Consider the following 13,442-nt stretch of genomic DNA (forward strand, 5'->3'; position numbering starts at 1 on the left):
ACGCCCCTCTACCCTCTAGAGTTTTCTGTCCATTGAGCGCACCCTGGCAGAGTATCTGTTGGGAAAAATGCATCAATGAGTTGATGAGGCGGCTATTGGTAAGGTGGGTCATCATGATCTTGGCTGCCCTGAGCTAACAAAGCCCTGGCCATCGTTTTCCTCGGGCCTTTCTTCATATGCAGAAGCGTGCTCTGCGCAGGATGTGATCTGACTCGGGAAAGCCACAAACTTCCAGGGGAAATAACGCCCAGGGTGGAAAGGAAGTTCCCCTAAGACAACTAAGCTCTTTGGTCTTGCCGCCCCCCCAACCCTGCCTTCCCTGCCCTGCATTTCCCTGCTCCAGCCGCTGCGGCGGATCGGGCCACCGAGCACCCGACCCCAGCAGGGAGAGCACTGCGGAGCCCTGGCAGGGGCGCTGCCAAGACCGAGGGGCGGGGCTTCTGACGGTAGGAGGGGCTCTCGCGGGGCGGGGCTCCGGGAGGCGGCGGCCGTTGCCGGGCTACGGGAGAGCGCGGCGCCAGCGGCGCGGAGGCGCTGGGCTGCGCGCCCGGAAAGGAACCCCATCCAGCTCCGCGCCCCGCGCCCGCACCCCGGCCGGCTCTGTGCGCCCGTGCGCCTCGGACTCCGGCCGGACCTGCAGGGCAGGACTGGGCGCATTGGCCGGCGGGGCCCCCCGGGTGGCGGAGAAGGTAGGTGCTCCGCTCCCCCGGGGGCCGCTTGGTGCTGCGCCGGGGTCCCCAGCCCTCGCCCCGTGGATCCCCGCGGGATGGGGGCCCACAGAGCGGCGGCGCCTAAAGCGGGGAAGGGGCGCAGGCAGGGGCTGCTCTCGTGCAGGGGACAGGGAGCGGGGGACTGAGCCGGGCAAGGGCACCCCTGGGAAGGGGTGACAGCCAGGGGAGGCCAGAAGGAGGCACCCGAAATGCGGCGCTCGGGCCGCAGCCGCTGAAGGGACGAGAGCGCGTGAACGCCTCCCGGGCTCGGTTGGCGATGGGAGTGACAGGACTGAGACTTCCTATCCAGGGATCTTGTAAATAGAAAAATCTGCTGGTAAAGCAAACATCCGAGAGCACATAAATAAATCTGCATAATGCTTTACGCGGGGCTCACACGGCTGCCCTGCGTCCCTGCGGGAGGCGCCTCCCGCGTCGGGGAGCCGGGCGCCCGGAACGCGCCCCGGGCCAGGCGTCCGCGGGCCGGCGCTGCAGAATCGCTGCCCGGGAGGTGAAGACAGAACGTGTAGATCTGTGACTGGCGCAGAATCATATTCTGTTTGCGGGGAACGGAAGTTTCTTAAATGTCAGCCGTATCTGTTACACTGATGGGTAGAGCATGGAAATTGATTGAGAGAGAAAGCAAGCTCTCAGGCAGTACTTGTCAATGTTCTAGCGCCGTCTCATGGAATAGACATTTAGCTAGTATACTCCTGGAGATCAAGTTTGGTGGGATCAAAGTTCTGTGCTGTTTTGATGATACTGTACTAGTCATCAAGCCTGCATTTACTATTGTAAGAAATCCATGTCACCTTTCTTTTTTGCATTTTAATAGAAGGATGCAGTTTGCAAACAAAACCGTAAGCATTGTTCAGTATTTCTTTAATTGAAACTGTTTAACAATATTTATGAAGATGTAGTTTTTACTCCAGTGACAGTTTCTTTGACCAGGAGACAATTTCTCTATATAAACAGGAAACAGTTATTGTTAAACATGTCTTAGGCAAACAGAAGAATTTATTTTAGTGTTATTTCATGATCAGATACTTCTACGAAAAGGGGAGGATTATATTGCATTAGTTCAGGATTTGCTCAGTATGTTTTCTGCGGTGCAGTTTTGCTTTAGGCGCTTTTGCCAACTCTGCTTTCATGTAGTTTGAAAAACTTTAAGCACTGCTTATTATCTAATTTAGAGATATATAACTAAAGGAGTGAGAGTTGAGTCCTGGTGACAGTTTTTGACATAATTATTTACAGAGATGTGAGTACGTAAAAAGAATTTTTCTTTTCATAATATTTATCAAATTCTTGAAAGTAATATGAAACATAGAAATGCAATTTCATTTTGAAAATATGACCTTGGCATTAATACATGGGGCATTATTATGAGCTATGCGAGTTCTTTACTTTTTAATCTATGGAAATATCTTACGACACCTACTTTATTACTGAGACCACATGGCTTTATTGACTTTATAAATTTTTTTCCATAGTAGGTGCTAACTCTGGATGTGATGTTAGTATTTTCAGGACAATTGTGGAAGTTACTTGTTTCTTTGGCCACAATGCCTTATGACTCTTGAGTCCAGGCTAGATCTTGAATTTGACATTAAGGATGCATGAAGAATCTTATGCACTTGAAATTGCAGTGTAAACTGCCTTTTCTATCCAGAAGAATTGAATAAAGAGCATTGCTCACATTTTAGTAGCTATAAGAGATGCTTTTTTTTAAATGACATAAAATTAATTTTTTTCGTGTATTATAGAATGGAAAATGGATTGAGACATGTAATATCACATGCTGTCCTTAATATATTAATTTAATGTGCTAGTCACAGCTCTGTTACATGAATTTAGGGTATGTTGGGGGACTTTTTAAACTTAAGAAAGGAATTCTGCTAACACTCATGAAGAGAATTTGAGTCTTTTTTTTGCCTGTTGCAACCTCTGAACTCACTCTTCATTCAATCCCCTGGAGCCAATTCCACCTCTCAAAAATTAATAAAACACAAACAAAAAACTCAGGTATCTTTAGTATGTGAAATAAGCCAAGTCCTTTTAAATCTGATGAATCAATATTTAAAGTCAAGCATTAAAAATTCTGGAAAAGGCCAACATGTTCTATCTGTGTTGACTACAGGTTGAGTAAGAATGCTCACTTTGAATCAATACACACCCCAATTCATAAATTGACAGCTGCCTATGAGATAGAAAGCCATGGCATAGTTAAATAATTAAATACATTACGTTTGTCTCATGGCAGCTGATTATTAAATGTTCATAGACTTTTTAAAATAACCTTCTAGCTGAAGAAAAAGAAAAGTGAACAGAATTTCTTTTCATGATTTACAGGTCCACCAGTGAGTGAGTTCATCACATTTTATATCTAAGATGTTTATATTTAAAAATAAGATGTTTAAGCAGTATTGTGTTACCTTCTAGTCCACACGTCACATAACATGTACCTTTTAAACTGAGGTTTGAAAACCTGAGTTTTGAAAAGAAAGCAGCCACCCATCAGTAATGACGCAAGACAGAGGAACTTGTGTATCTGAAGACTGAATGTCATTTAGCCACTCTTGGATCAGTGTGGATTGGTTGAATTTATGGAAATTGGGAAAGAATGGAGGCTACTTACACTAGAGAAGAACACCACACATGGTGTGAAGGGCGGTTTTGGAATCTATCCAGACTTCCTTCTAAAATAAAAATTTAAACAGCTGTGTTTGAGAGATGGTTATTCACAATTCTCTTAAGATAGACTGCGTACATGTGTGAAGTCCCCTTGGTCCATCATGCTATCATTGTTCTATTTGTATTTTAGGATAGAGAAACATTCATGAATTTTAGGAAAAGCACCTTAGTTACAACATGCTTTTTGACCAAACATTTTGAGAAATCTGACGGCGATTTTTCCTAAGGCAAAGATGATAAAGTCTTCAACTCAGAGAAATAAAAACTAGTTTCATAAAACCCTATCCTAGGTTAAGTTTTGTTTAAAAAAAAATATATATATATACACACACATGTATGTATTAGGAGCCCAACAGTGGCCCTTACTGTTTTGAACTTTGGGGGAATTGGAGATATTGTATTTGGCAGCAGAAAATTTTAAAGCTTGTAGAGTTTTTAGTAGAAAAAATGTCATGATTTGAAAAAGAGAAAGCGTTCTCATTTCCCAGCCAACAGCAATATGTATATTCTTATTACAGTGTACCTTTGTGAGCTTCCTAGGCTACAGGAAGGGCTGCCAGCTCTACTATGTAAGATGAATGATTTTCAGAATACAGTGAGATTGAAGGCTAAGATATAGATTGGCTAGAGGTTGGGGGTTATTGTCCTGTTTAGAAATAGCAGTGCCCTAATTAATTTTTTATTCTCTTAGCATGTGGGACTAACAGTATTTCTAAGTCATTTATGATTATGTTGCACCATTAAAATGTACAAGGCTGTATTTATAGCATTGGCTTTATTTCAAGGCTGATTTTATAAATTGCAAAACTGCCAGTTTACTTTAATGTTGACATTTTAAAAAATGTTTCATCTTATTGCATATTGGAAAAAATGTAAAGGTTTAATGTAGCTTCATTACATAATGTTAATACAGTTTTACTAGATGAAAACTGTTACTTATTGCATGTACTGCATCTGTTGGATAATAAATAGCCTTTAAGAGATGGAAAAATTAAATAATTTATTCTGAAAAAAAGTATATAGATTATTCAAATTATCCCAAGATTCATATATTTTGGTCACTTACAAAATCAAAAATAAAGATGGTTTTCAGAAAGGTTACTTATTGTACAAATTAGAAAGATAAATACCAGATCTTCCTCCCTAGTGATCTTTGTCAATATTAGAGCACCACATTCAAGAAATAAAGTCCTGACCTGGATTTGTTAATACCACAGTAATTTGTATTTCAATCTCGTTATACTTGCATATATCTTTTCACATATATTATTTCACCCCTTAAAACTCTGAGAGGTAAAATATTAGTGTGACAACAGGGAGTGGTGGAGACTGGTGCACCAGAGAGTATAATTCTTCCATGTAAAGGACAACTGATGCTCAGCTCTGGCTCACATGACCTTGATGTGGGACTCGTGTCTGCCAGATTGTCCAATTTTTCAAGAACATTCTTCATTTTTAATATTGAAAACTAATTTTAAGCATTAAGTATTTAAAAAGAAAATAAGTGCTGGCCAGATGCAACACAAAGACTAGAAACTAGATGGTTACGCCGTGAGTTGAGGTCCAGGGTGCTATGGAAGCACGAAGAAGAGGTAGCTATGCTGGACTTAGGGAGATCCCAGAAGACCTTTGACAGGTTGGGGGCAGGCACTGTGGAGGCAGTTGCTGGAACTGCAGGTGGGAACGACAGACAGTGATCGCTGTGGTTTGTGATCCAGTGGTCTGCACAGCCAGGAAGAGATGAAATCTGCAGCTGCTCCTCCCCAGTGGTGCTCCCCTGCCCCTTTGCCTGGTGACACGCCAGAATAGGTGTTCATATTTTTGGACAAGGATGTCCAAGGGTTGTGCATTATAGTGCTTATTGGATTTATCCCTTTTAGAGGGAGGCCAATTAGGACACATCTGTATTAGTTACCACTCACTCAAATGAGCAGGCTGAGCAGCTTATTTGAGAAGCAGCCACTTTGTGTGCAGCCGAACAGGATGTTTGCCACCTCTGCGCTTTGGGTTCATGTCCTTTCATTTTTGCTTGCCTAGGTCTCCTGATACTGTCAACCTGCTGGTTATTGTTGAATAGCAGATAGTGAGGCAGAAATTCCATGCTTCTAGAATCCAGTAAAGCAGGCATTATTAGTCTTCTCTTTACTGCTTAGCTAGGGCCAGGAAATGGATGCTAGACTATTATAGATGTTGTCTATTCTGGATGTTTTGGCAAACTATGAAAACCCCAGCGGCCAGACCCATAGTACATAATCTCAGTAATTTGTGTGGCTTGTGCTTGATAAGTCATTCCCAGGTAAACAGGACACTGAAGCGTGTAAAAGCATTTTTCTCTCTTTGAGCCAGACCCTAAATGCCCAGAATTTAAAAGCAATTTCAATAAATAACCTTTTTACTGACTTATTTTTATTTTAAATATTATTACTTAAACGCTTAAGTTATTTCATTAAATTTTCCAATTTTCCTTCTTTTTGTGAATGCCAAAGAATTTCATAAGGAATTTCATTCTATTCCAGGAAATTCAAGGTCACACTTACAACACTTCACCAGCTAAATTGTTTATTTCTAAAATATTCCTTGGCCAGGCCAATAATATATTAATAATAAACATATTAAAAGGTGTTTAGGAGCTCAGCACCCCTGCCAAGCTGTGAGCTCCCTCGAAATGCACCTTTGTAGTGTCTTCCCCCAACCTAATCCTGTCTCCTTTCAGGTACCTAATAACTGTTTAAATCAAAGTTTATTGAATAAGTAGACAAATTATTAAGAGTATTATTTTGTTATGTGTCTATCAACAGTTTTGTTGATGTAGTCCTATTACCCAGAATAGCAGGAGTCACTGGATGCTGGCAGTTGGTAGGACACAACCCTAAATCAATGTGGCAGAACATCAAGGAGCTCTGTTTTGGGGTTACCGGCCATGAATTTGGTTCAGTTTCCATTGGTTCTAGTATTTGTGTCCTTTGACCTTCAGTTCCCTCCCATGAGTGTGTTAGACAGGGAAAAAGCTATAGTTTTTATAACGCCTGAACACAGTACTCGTCATTATAGATGCTTAGTTGAAACTTTGAAGGGATTCTCAGTCTTCAAATGCTGTCTGCAGTCCTTCAGGTCTAGAGGCCTAGAACGTTGCCTGCCACTTGACTGTGGCCATCTAAATGTCTCACGTTTGTCTGACAGGTTACAGTCTTCAAGGACTGTCACATCCCTTGGGTCATTTGATCCTCAATAACAATGTCATTAGCATGAAGGACAACGATAGTTGCTAACCCTTATATAGCACTTATTATGTGCCAGAAACAGTTTGTATCAGTTAACTCTCCTGTAAATGCTTTACAGCTGCTAAACTCACTTAATCCTCACGGCAATTTCAGGAGATAGGTACGGTCATTCAGCCCAATTTAGAGACGAGGAAACTAAGACTCAGCGTTAAGTAACTTATCCGAGTTCACACAGCGAATACGTGGCGTTCTCAAAACAGCCGCAGCAATCACAATGTCAGCAGCTGTTCTAGGCACCGGCTAAGCACTTCGCAGGTATTATCCTAGTTACACCTCGCGGCGCCCCTGTGGGATCTATTTTTAGCTCCTTATAAATGTGTAGCTCCAAAGTGACATTGCTGAGAAATGCTTCATTATTTCCCCGCCTTTCCCAGTAGTTAGTGTAGTATCCCCAGAGAGCATTCTGTCCAAACTAATTGCTCAGTTATGGTATGCACATGTCTTGTCAATCTCTTTTTCTCTCATTTGGGTAAATGCTTTGGTATTATACCCTTTTTTCCATATTAGTTTTAATTCTATATAAATTATACATATTTTACTTTTAAAACTTAATATATTTTAAAAAATTTAAGACCACGGCAAGAAAGAGATAACCTGAAGCATGCATTTCAGAGAAAGTGATTTTTATCTCCTGTCCCTAACGGTGTGTCTACACAAGCAGTAAGTTGCATGGTTGGGTATTGTGGCATGATTTTGAGATATGCCAGTGGGGAAAGAAGCTATGATTCAAGGAACTGGAAAAGGAAAAAAACAAAGCTGTTTGAATTCAGTTAAAATAGGTCATTCATTCAACAAAGGTAAAATGATCGTTCATTGCCCTGCCAGTTTGACCTGCCAAGGCAGCTGCAATGGTTGCAATGGTTCCTCTGGGTTTGGAATCTTCGGGGGCTGTCCGTAGGCTCATCCTGATTGGCTGCTCTGCATGCAGCTGACAGCAGGTCTGCCCAGCTCTGCCCCCTTTGCTGTTCCTGTTTTTCTTGAGCTATTTGGCCCACGGTTCTGGTTTTCTGCTCTGGTTTCTTTCTAAGTAGTCAGATGGTCCACTCGGGGTCTCTGTTAGTTTTGGAAGAGTCAACATGGAAGGAAACTGAACTGATGTTTCTCTACCTGATGGAGCAACCAGATGAGGCTTCACTTTTTTTAAAAAAAAACCTCTTCTCTGGACATGTGTGCATCTGTAAAAAACAATCAAATTTGTTTCTACATTTTAGATCATTTAAGAGTCTTGGTTTATCTTTTGCTGAAATGTTGGGTCAGTGCCTCCAATGTCATCGCTTGTAAACGGCTTTTAGATGTTTTGAAATGAATGCTTATTTTGCTGCCAAAACATAATTTGTACTAGTTTGGGGAAGAATTCACAAATGCCAAAATGTTAGCTGTTTCTTAGTGGAGATGCAACTCCCAAGATCCAAGCAGAATGTCTTCATTACACAGAGCACATTGTCACGCAGGGTAGACACGGTACACGTAAGAACAGGGAGCCACCCCACCTGGGTTTACATCCTACTCTGCCTCGTACTAGCAGTGTGACCTCGGGCAGGTTACTCAGCCCTCTCTGAGCCTCAGTTTCCCCATTGCTACAATGGGGATAACGATAGACTCCGCCTTCTAGAGTAGTTGTGAAGATTAAATGAGTTAGCATGCTAAAAATAGTACCTGCCCATAATGCTTAGCAAGGGTTGTTATTTTATCACTATCATAATCCTGTTGGCACTGTCTACACCTATATAAACGGAAGGTTTATATAGTCACTGTTTGAACATAATTCTCTACTGGGTGAAGTAGATTGGTCACTGCAGAGACTTGGGTAGAAAACAAAGAATAGCAGACATAGCCTGGGAATTCAGAGCCAATAGGAGTCTTGCATATAATGTGTAGGTAGACAAAGCTTCAAGCCTCATAACCTAAAGTTTAAAAGAGTTACCAGCCTTAAAAAAAAAAAGAATTACATATTATTTGTCTATTATATCTTCTTAAAAGTGGACTTCTTTTAAAACGTAAGTAATATTTATGACCTAGTATATATAGTAAGTGGTAAATTTATATAGTAAATACAGAGCATAGTCACAAATGCTTTTAATGTTAACTGTATCTTTTTATCTTTGGTTTAGACTCTTCAAGAGTTAATACATTTGATAAGAACAATGGCTGTAAAAGTACTACTAGAACAAGAGAAAACTTTTTTCACTCTCGTAGTTTTACTGAGCTATTTGGTAAGTAAACTCTTCATTTCTTTCGTAAGAATGTGGTGAAAGAATTGATATAGTACTACCAAAACTATTTTCTACTTCTGATCTCAAACTATTTTTATAATCTCTTTCAAATCCTTTCAAATCAAAGGATAAAATGCATTTTATCCTTTTTGCATTTAATTAATAAGTGAAAGATTTCTGCTTAGTCATATTGTTTGTAACAATTGTTGAAATTATTTTATTTAAATTTAGGTGAAGTCATAAAATTGCAATGTTACCTATAGTAGCACTATGACGATATTATTTTGGATTTATAGGCATAAACCTCTCATTAAATATTCTAGACCCTAACAAGACCATAAATTCTAATTTGGAGCCCATGACTTACACAGTTTATGAAGAATTTAGAATAGATTTTAAAAGAGCTGTTATTTTTATATTGTTACTTATAATCTTTTTGGGTTCCAACGGCATTAAAAACAGATGGAAATTTTTAATGTTTGAAAGTTTGACAAAAGATCTATGAAGGTGTTAAGAAGAATTGAAATTTATTTGATCTAGAGATATAATAATGATCCACAAATACATAAAGATATACTTACACTGAAGATGCTACCCAAAGTCTTCTTGGAAGACGAGAGTCAAATTGGAGCCTGGGATTCAGGTGGATGTGAGGAATTCTAACTTTCTGTCAATTAAGGTTGTTAAACATTGAATAGGTGGTCCAGGAGGGAGATTGTGGAATTTCTTTCTCAAAGAGATTACAGCCTCTTTGTGATGGAAGGGAATCTCCTACCCTTTCTAAATAAAATAAACTCCTCCAAGATTGGTAGTCAAGGAGTTAAGAGAAGTGGGAGGAGATTATTAGATCTGTAGCCCCAAAGGATTTTCTAGTCCCAAACCCCACCTTGAATTCTTCCTCCTGCTTGCCCTAGAGGTTAAGGTTTTGACTTTATTGAAAGAAGTTGGCAGATATCTTTACAGATATTCCTGCTTCAAGGTGGAGGTGGTTTGTACGGAATTATAAGCATCAAAAGCACCTTCCTGGGCCCCTCTGTGTGATGGGCGTTAGGCTAACAGCAGTGTCTGTTCCCACAGTGCTTCCTAAGATTTTCAGCTTTCTTTTAGGAGAACAAAATTGTAGTCAGTAATGCTATGCAGGGCATTCCTACTTAGGATAAGAGGTCGGACTGAACGTCTTCACCAACTCTGAAATGCTGCTAATGCCAACATTTTTAATGAAATACTATCTGTTATGAAGCAGATAAACACACTTCTGTAGGATTATAGTACACAAAATGAACTTGTTGTTTTTAGATAAAATAAGAGGGAAAAGCTATATTTTGGAAAATGACTTATAACCTTTGTTTTTGCCAAAATATATTTTTCCATTGAAGTCCTATGCTATGAACCAAAGTATATTGTTAGGTGCCAGTCAAGGGCTAAACAATAATCAGTAAGGATGTAAGTTCAGATTTAAATAGGACCTTTACTTCGAAGAGTTTAGAGAGTTTGGCCACTATCGTCATCTTCATCATCATAATTATCAAGAATTTTACTGATCTTATGATTGTCAGATAGTATTTTTTAGAGACAATTTCTAAGTAAATGTAGTTCAACTGAAAAGGGTCGAAACTTCTCCATTAAAACTGCGGGGTAGATAAGTCTCAAGAATAATTGCAAAGTTCTTGTGGCTGTATGAATCTATTCCATTCATTTATTTATTCAATTCATTATACTTGAATATATTTAAAGTTTTTAATTCACTTTCTGATAGCAAAAGGACCTTGAGTCGTGCATAAAAGAAAGTCATAACTGTTCTTTTATACATCCCCTTACTTAGAAAAGAGAACAGCTCCTAAGTCATTTTTTACCTAGGGTCCTCAGAAGACAAGATAGTAATTAATTCCAAGGAAAAGGGAGACCCCATTCAGGAAATAAATGAGTATTCTCTGAAATACAAAGAAGAAATTAGGCTTATTGATTAGTTTGTTCCACTGACTTAATCAGAATGTGGTTTTTCTTCTTATAGTGAAAATTAAATTGACCTCACTCTGAACTAATGTTTACATCTAGTGATTATGTGACTAATAATGACGATACTGTTTGTTTCTTATAAAAAAGTATAATTTAACATACTTTAAGATAACATTTTGTGAAATTTTTTTTTTCCAGTCATGTAAAGTGATTTGTGAAACAGGAGACTGTAGACAACAAGAATTCAGGGATCGGTCTGGAAATTGTGTTCTCTGCAACCAATGTGGGCCAGGCATGGAGCTGTCTAAGGTACATATTAGAGTCATGATAAAGTTATATATCCATGTCTATAAAATGTATTCTTCTTAACTAAATTCTTTTAGTTAATTATTAATGAAGCTTTGGATAGCACAATAGAATTCTTGGTTCATTATGTCACTTTAGCCAAATATTATATAATTCCTTTTTCAATACTTTTAATTCATATGTCTTACTGAAATAAATAGGTTCTAAAACCCAGAATTCAAGAAATGTCATTGTTTTGTATAATTTAGTGTTTGTAGTATTTCATTGAAAGAATAGAATTTTTAAGGTTTATTTGCATTAATTGAAAAGAATCAAAATTCTACTGAAGATTTAAAAATAAAGCATTGATAACAGAAAATGATAATGCTACCATTTATTGGGCATTCTTTTTATTAAAATGAATATTACCATTGCCAGTCAAGAAGTAGAGCCCACGAGTGTCTTAAGTAATGATGTTCCAAGATAGCAGTTTTTTCCAAACCAGGATTTTGGACATTCCTTTGACAATATGAGTATTAATACTAATCTCACCACAGTGAGTCTATGTTACTCCCGGGAGCACTTTAAATATATTCATTTTAACTACTATTTCTTAAAAAACTGTATATCATAGCAGGGCATATTTTACAATCTTGGATGTTCTTGGGACCTTTCTTTTTTTGTGAGTGTTCAGAATTATACATCCATTCGCTTTATTTTCTGATCTTTTGAAGATGTTACTAGTTGTGGAGAATTGATGTATAGTTTTGTTCTAAATAAAACATCAAAGCTTTCCTGTTAGAAAAGGAACAATAGATTTTTCTTTTAATTTAAAGGGACTTAAAAGAAAAGTCCTTTTGTCCTACAGACTGCCATTATTTAAAGTTGAGTCTTGTCATTCATAGATTTCTGATCAATGATCTACAAACAGCAGGAAACAGAGACTGATGCATTCCACAAGTAGCTCCTGGTGGATGGCTTTTCTTTCTGGTTGTTGTGTTAAATAATTGGTGGCTTTCAGTATCATAGGCTTTACATTTGGATTGAAACTGACTGGCCTTCAAACTGTAGCATCTCAACAGGTATTTTTGGATCCCTGTTGATTATACTAATGTGCGTTTTCAGACAGGTTTTGCTATGCTGGGTGTAAAAAGATTCATTTCTAGCAGATTGACATATCTAAAATCAATGAACAAAGTAGTTAAAAATGCCATCATGCCAAAGAGGAAAGTAAATGATGAAGCTTCTATTCCTCAAAAGTTATTTTTTCCTCAAATCTCTACAAAAATCTGAATGAAACGTGACAAATTCTATGAGATTAGTAAACCATTTCTAAGAAATTGATCTCTTCCCTTCATTTTTTTAATGCAGAGACAATCACCTTAAAATAGTTTCTAGAGAATCAGACCAGAAGATCAAGGTCCTGTTAGCCTTAATGTTTTCTGTATTAAAAGGATCATTTTCCAGTTTCTGATTCCATGTGTAAGGATCTTGGAAGTTGCCACTACATCCTAACAAGAAGTAAAAAGCTGAACAAACTGAAAAATCAGCAGCTCTTCTTAGATCTGTAAGAGAAATGAGGTCACAGGGAAAACTGCTTTCCCCCAAAGGGAAGAGACAGACAAGCAGATACAGGGAATCACAATATGTTGTAGAGAAACCTCCTCAGGAACCAGTACTGTGGTAGGAAAACCTGAGCTGTCATCGACAGCTTGCTGGGGCCACGGTACGGAAAAGTAAGAGTTAACGACTCTAGGGGGACCCAGTCATAGAGTAAGCCCCATGCTTTTGTGGGCATTTTACCTCCAGAAACTCTACCAGATTCTCACAGTAAATAAAAGAGAAAAATCCCCTCATCTTCCATCATGGGAAGGGGAAAAAGGAACACTTTGAAATAGGTTAGCGCACTCTGTTTCTCTTAACAGTGACTGCCATCAGGAGAAACCAGTAAACCAGAGCCTGACCTGCTGGGGCTTTATCAGAGCCCAAGTGACCTGAGGGAAGGGAGATACCCAACACCAGTCTGCTGTAGCCATCCCGTCCTACCCAAGGGTGAAAAAACCTGAGAAGCACTTGTGAAGTTCACAGTCCAGAGGCACAGGCTCACTAAAAGACATAGGCCTAATCACAGGACTATAGAACACTTCCCCTCCCCCCATACCTTCCCTCCACATTACTAACGGCCTATTTACAGCAGTTCTGGGACATCATGTATAGCTTTTAACAAAGATATACAAGGCATACTACTGAAAGGCAAAAAATACAGTTTGAAGAGACAAAGCAAGCATCAGAACCAGGTGTGG

The 13,442-nt window shown here is 39.2% G+C and overlaps 1 protein-coding gene across 2 annotated transcripts in view; it reads left to right on the forward strand.

The window, feature by feature from the left end:
- TNFRSF19 (TNF receptor superfamily member 19) overlaps positions 1-13,442 on the forward strand; it is an 81,988-nt gene that overhangs the window by 7,809 nt on the left and 60,737 nt on the right. Inside the window, exons 1-3 of one of the 2 annotated variants that reach the window (XM_045567023.1) lie at positions 539-689; positions 8,797-8,898; positions 11,053-11,163. In XM_045567023.1, the coding sequence (XP_045422979.1) occupies positions 8,830-8,898; positions 11,053-11,163 (180 nt within the window). In that variant the 5' untranslated portion in view covers positions 539-689; positions 8,797-8,829. Of the gene's footprint in view, positions 1-538; positions 690-8,796; positions 8,899-11,052; positions 11,164-13,442 lie in introns of those variants that run through there. The other variant, XM_045567024.1, reaches the window with a different exon arrangement.

The sequence above is a fragment of the Lemur catta genome, chromosome 13 (assembly GCF_020740605.2).
Source record: "Lemur catta isolate mLemCat1 chromosome 13, mLemCat1.pri, whole genome shotgun sequence".
NCBI lineage: Eukaryota > Metazoa > Chordata > Mammalia > Primates > Lemuridae > Lemur > Lemur catta.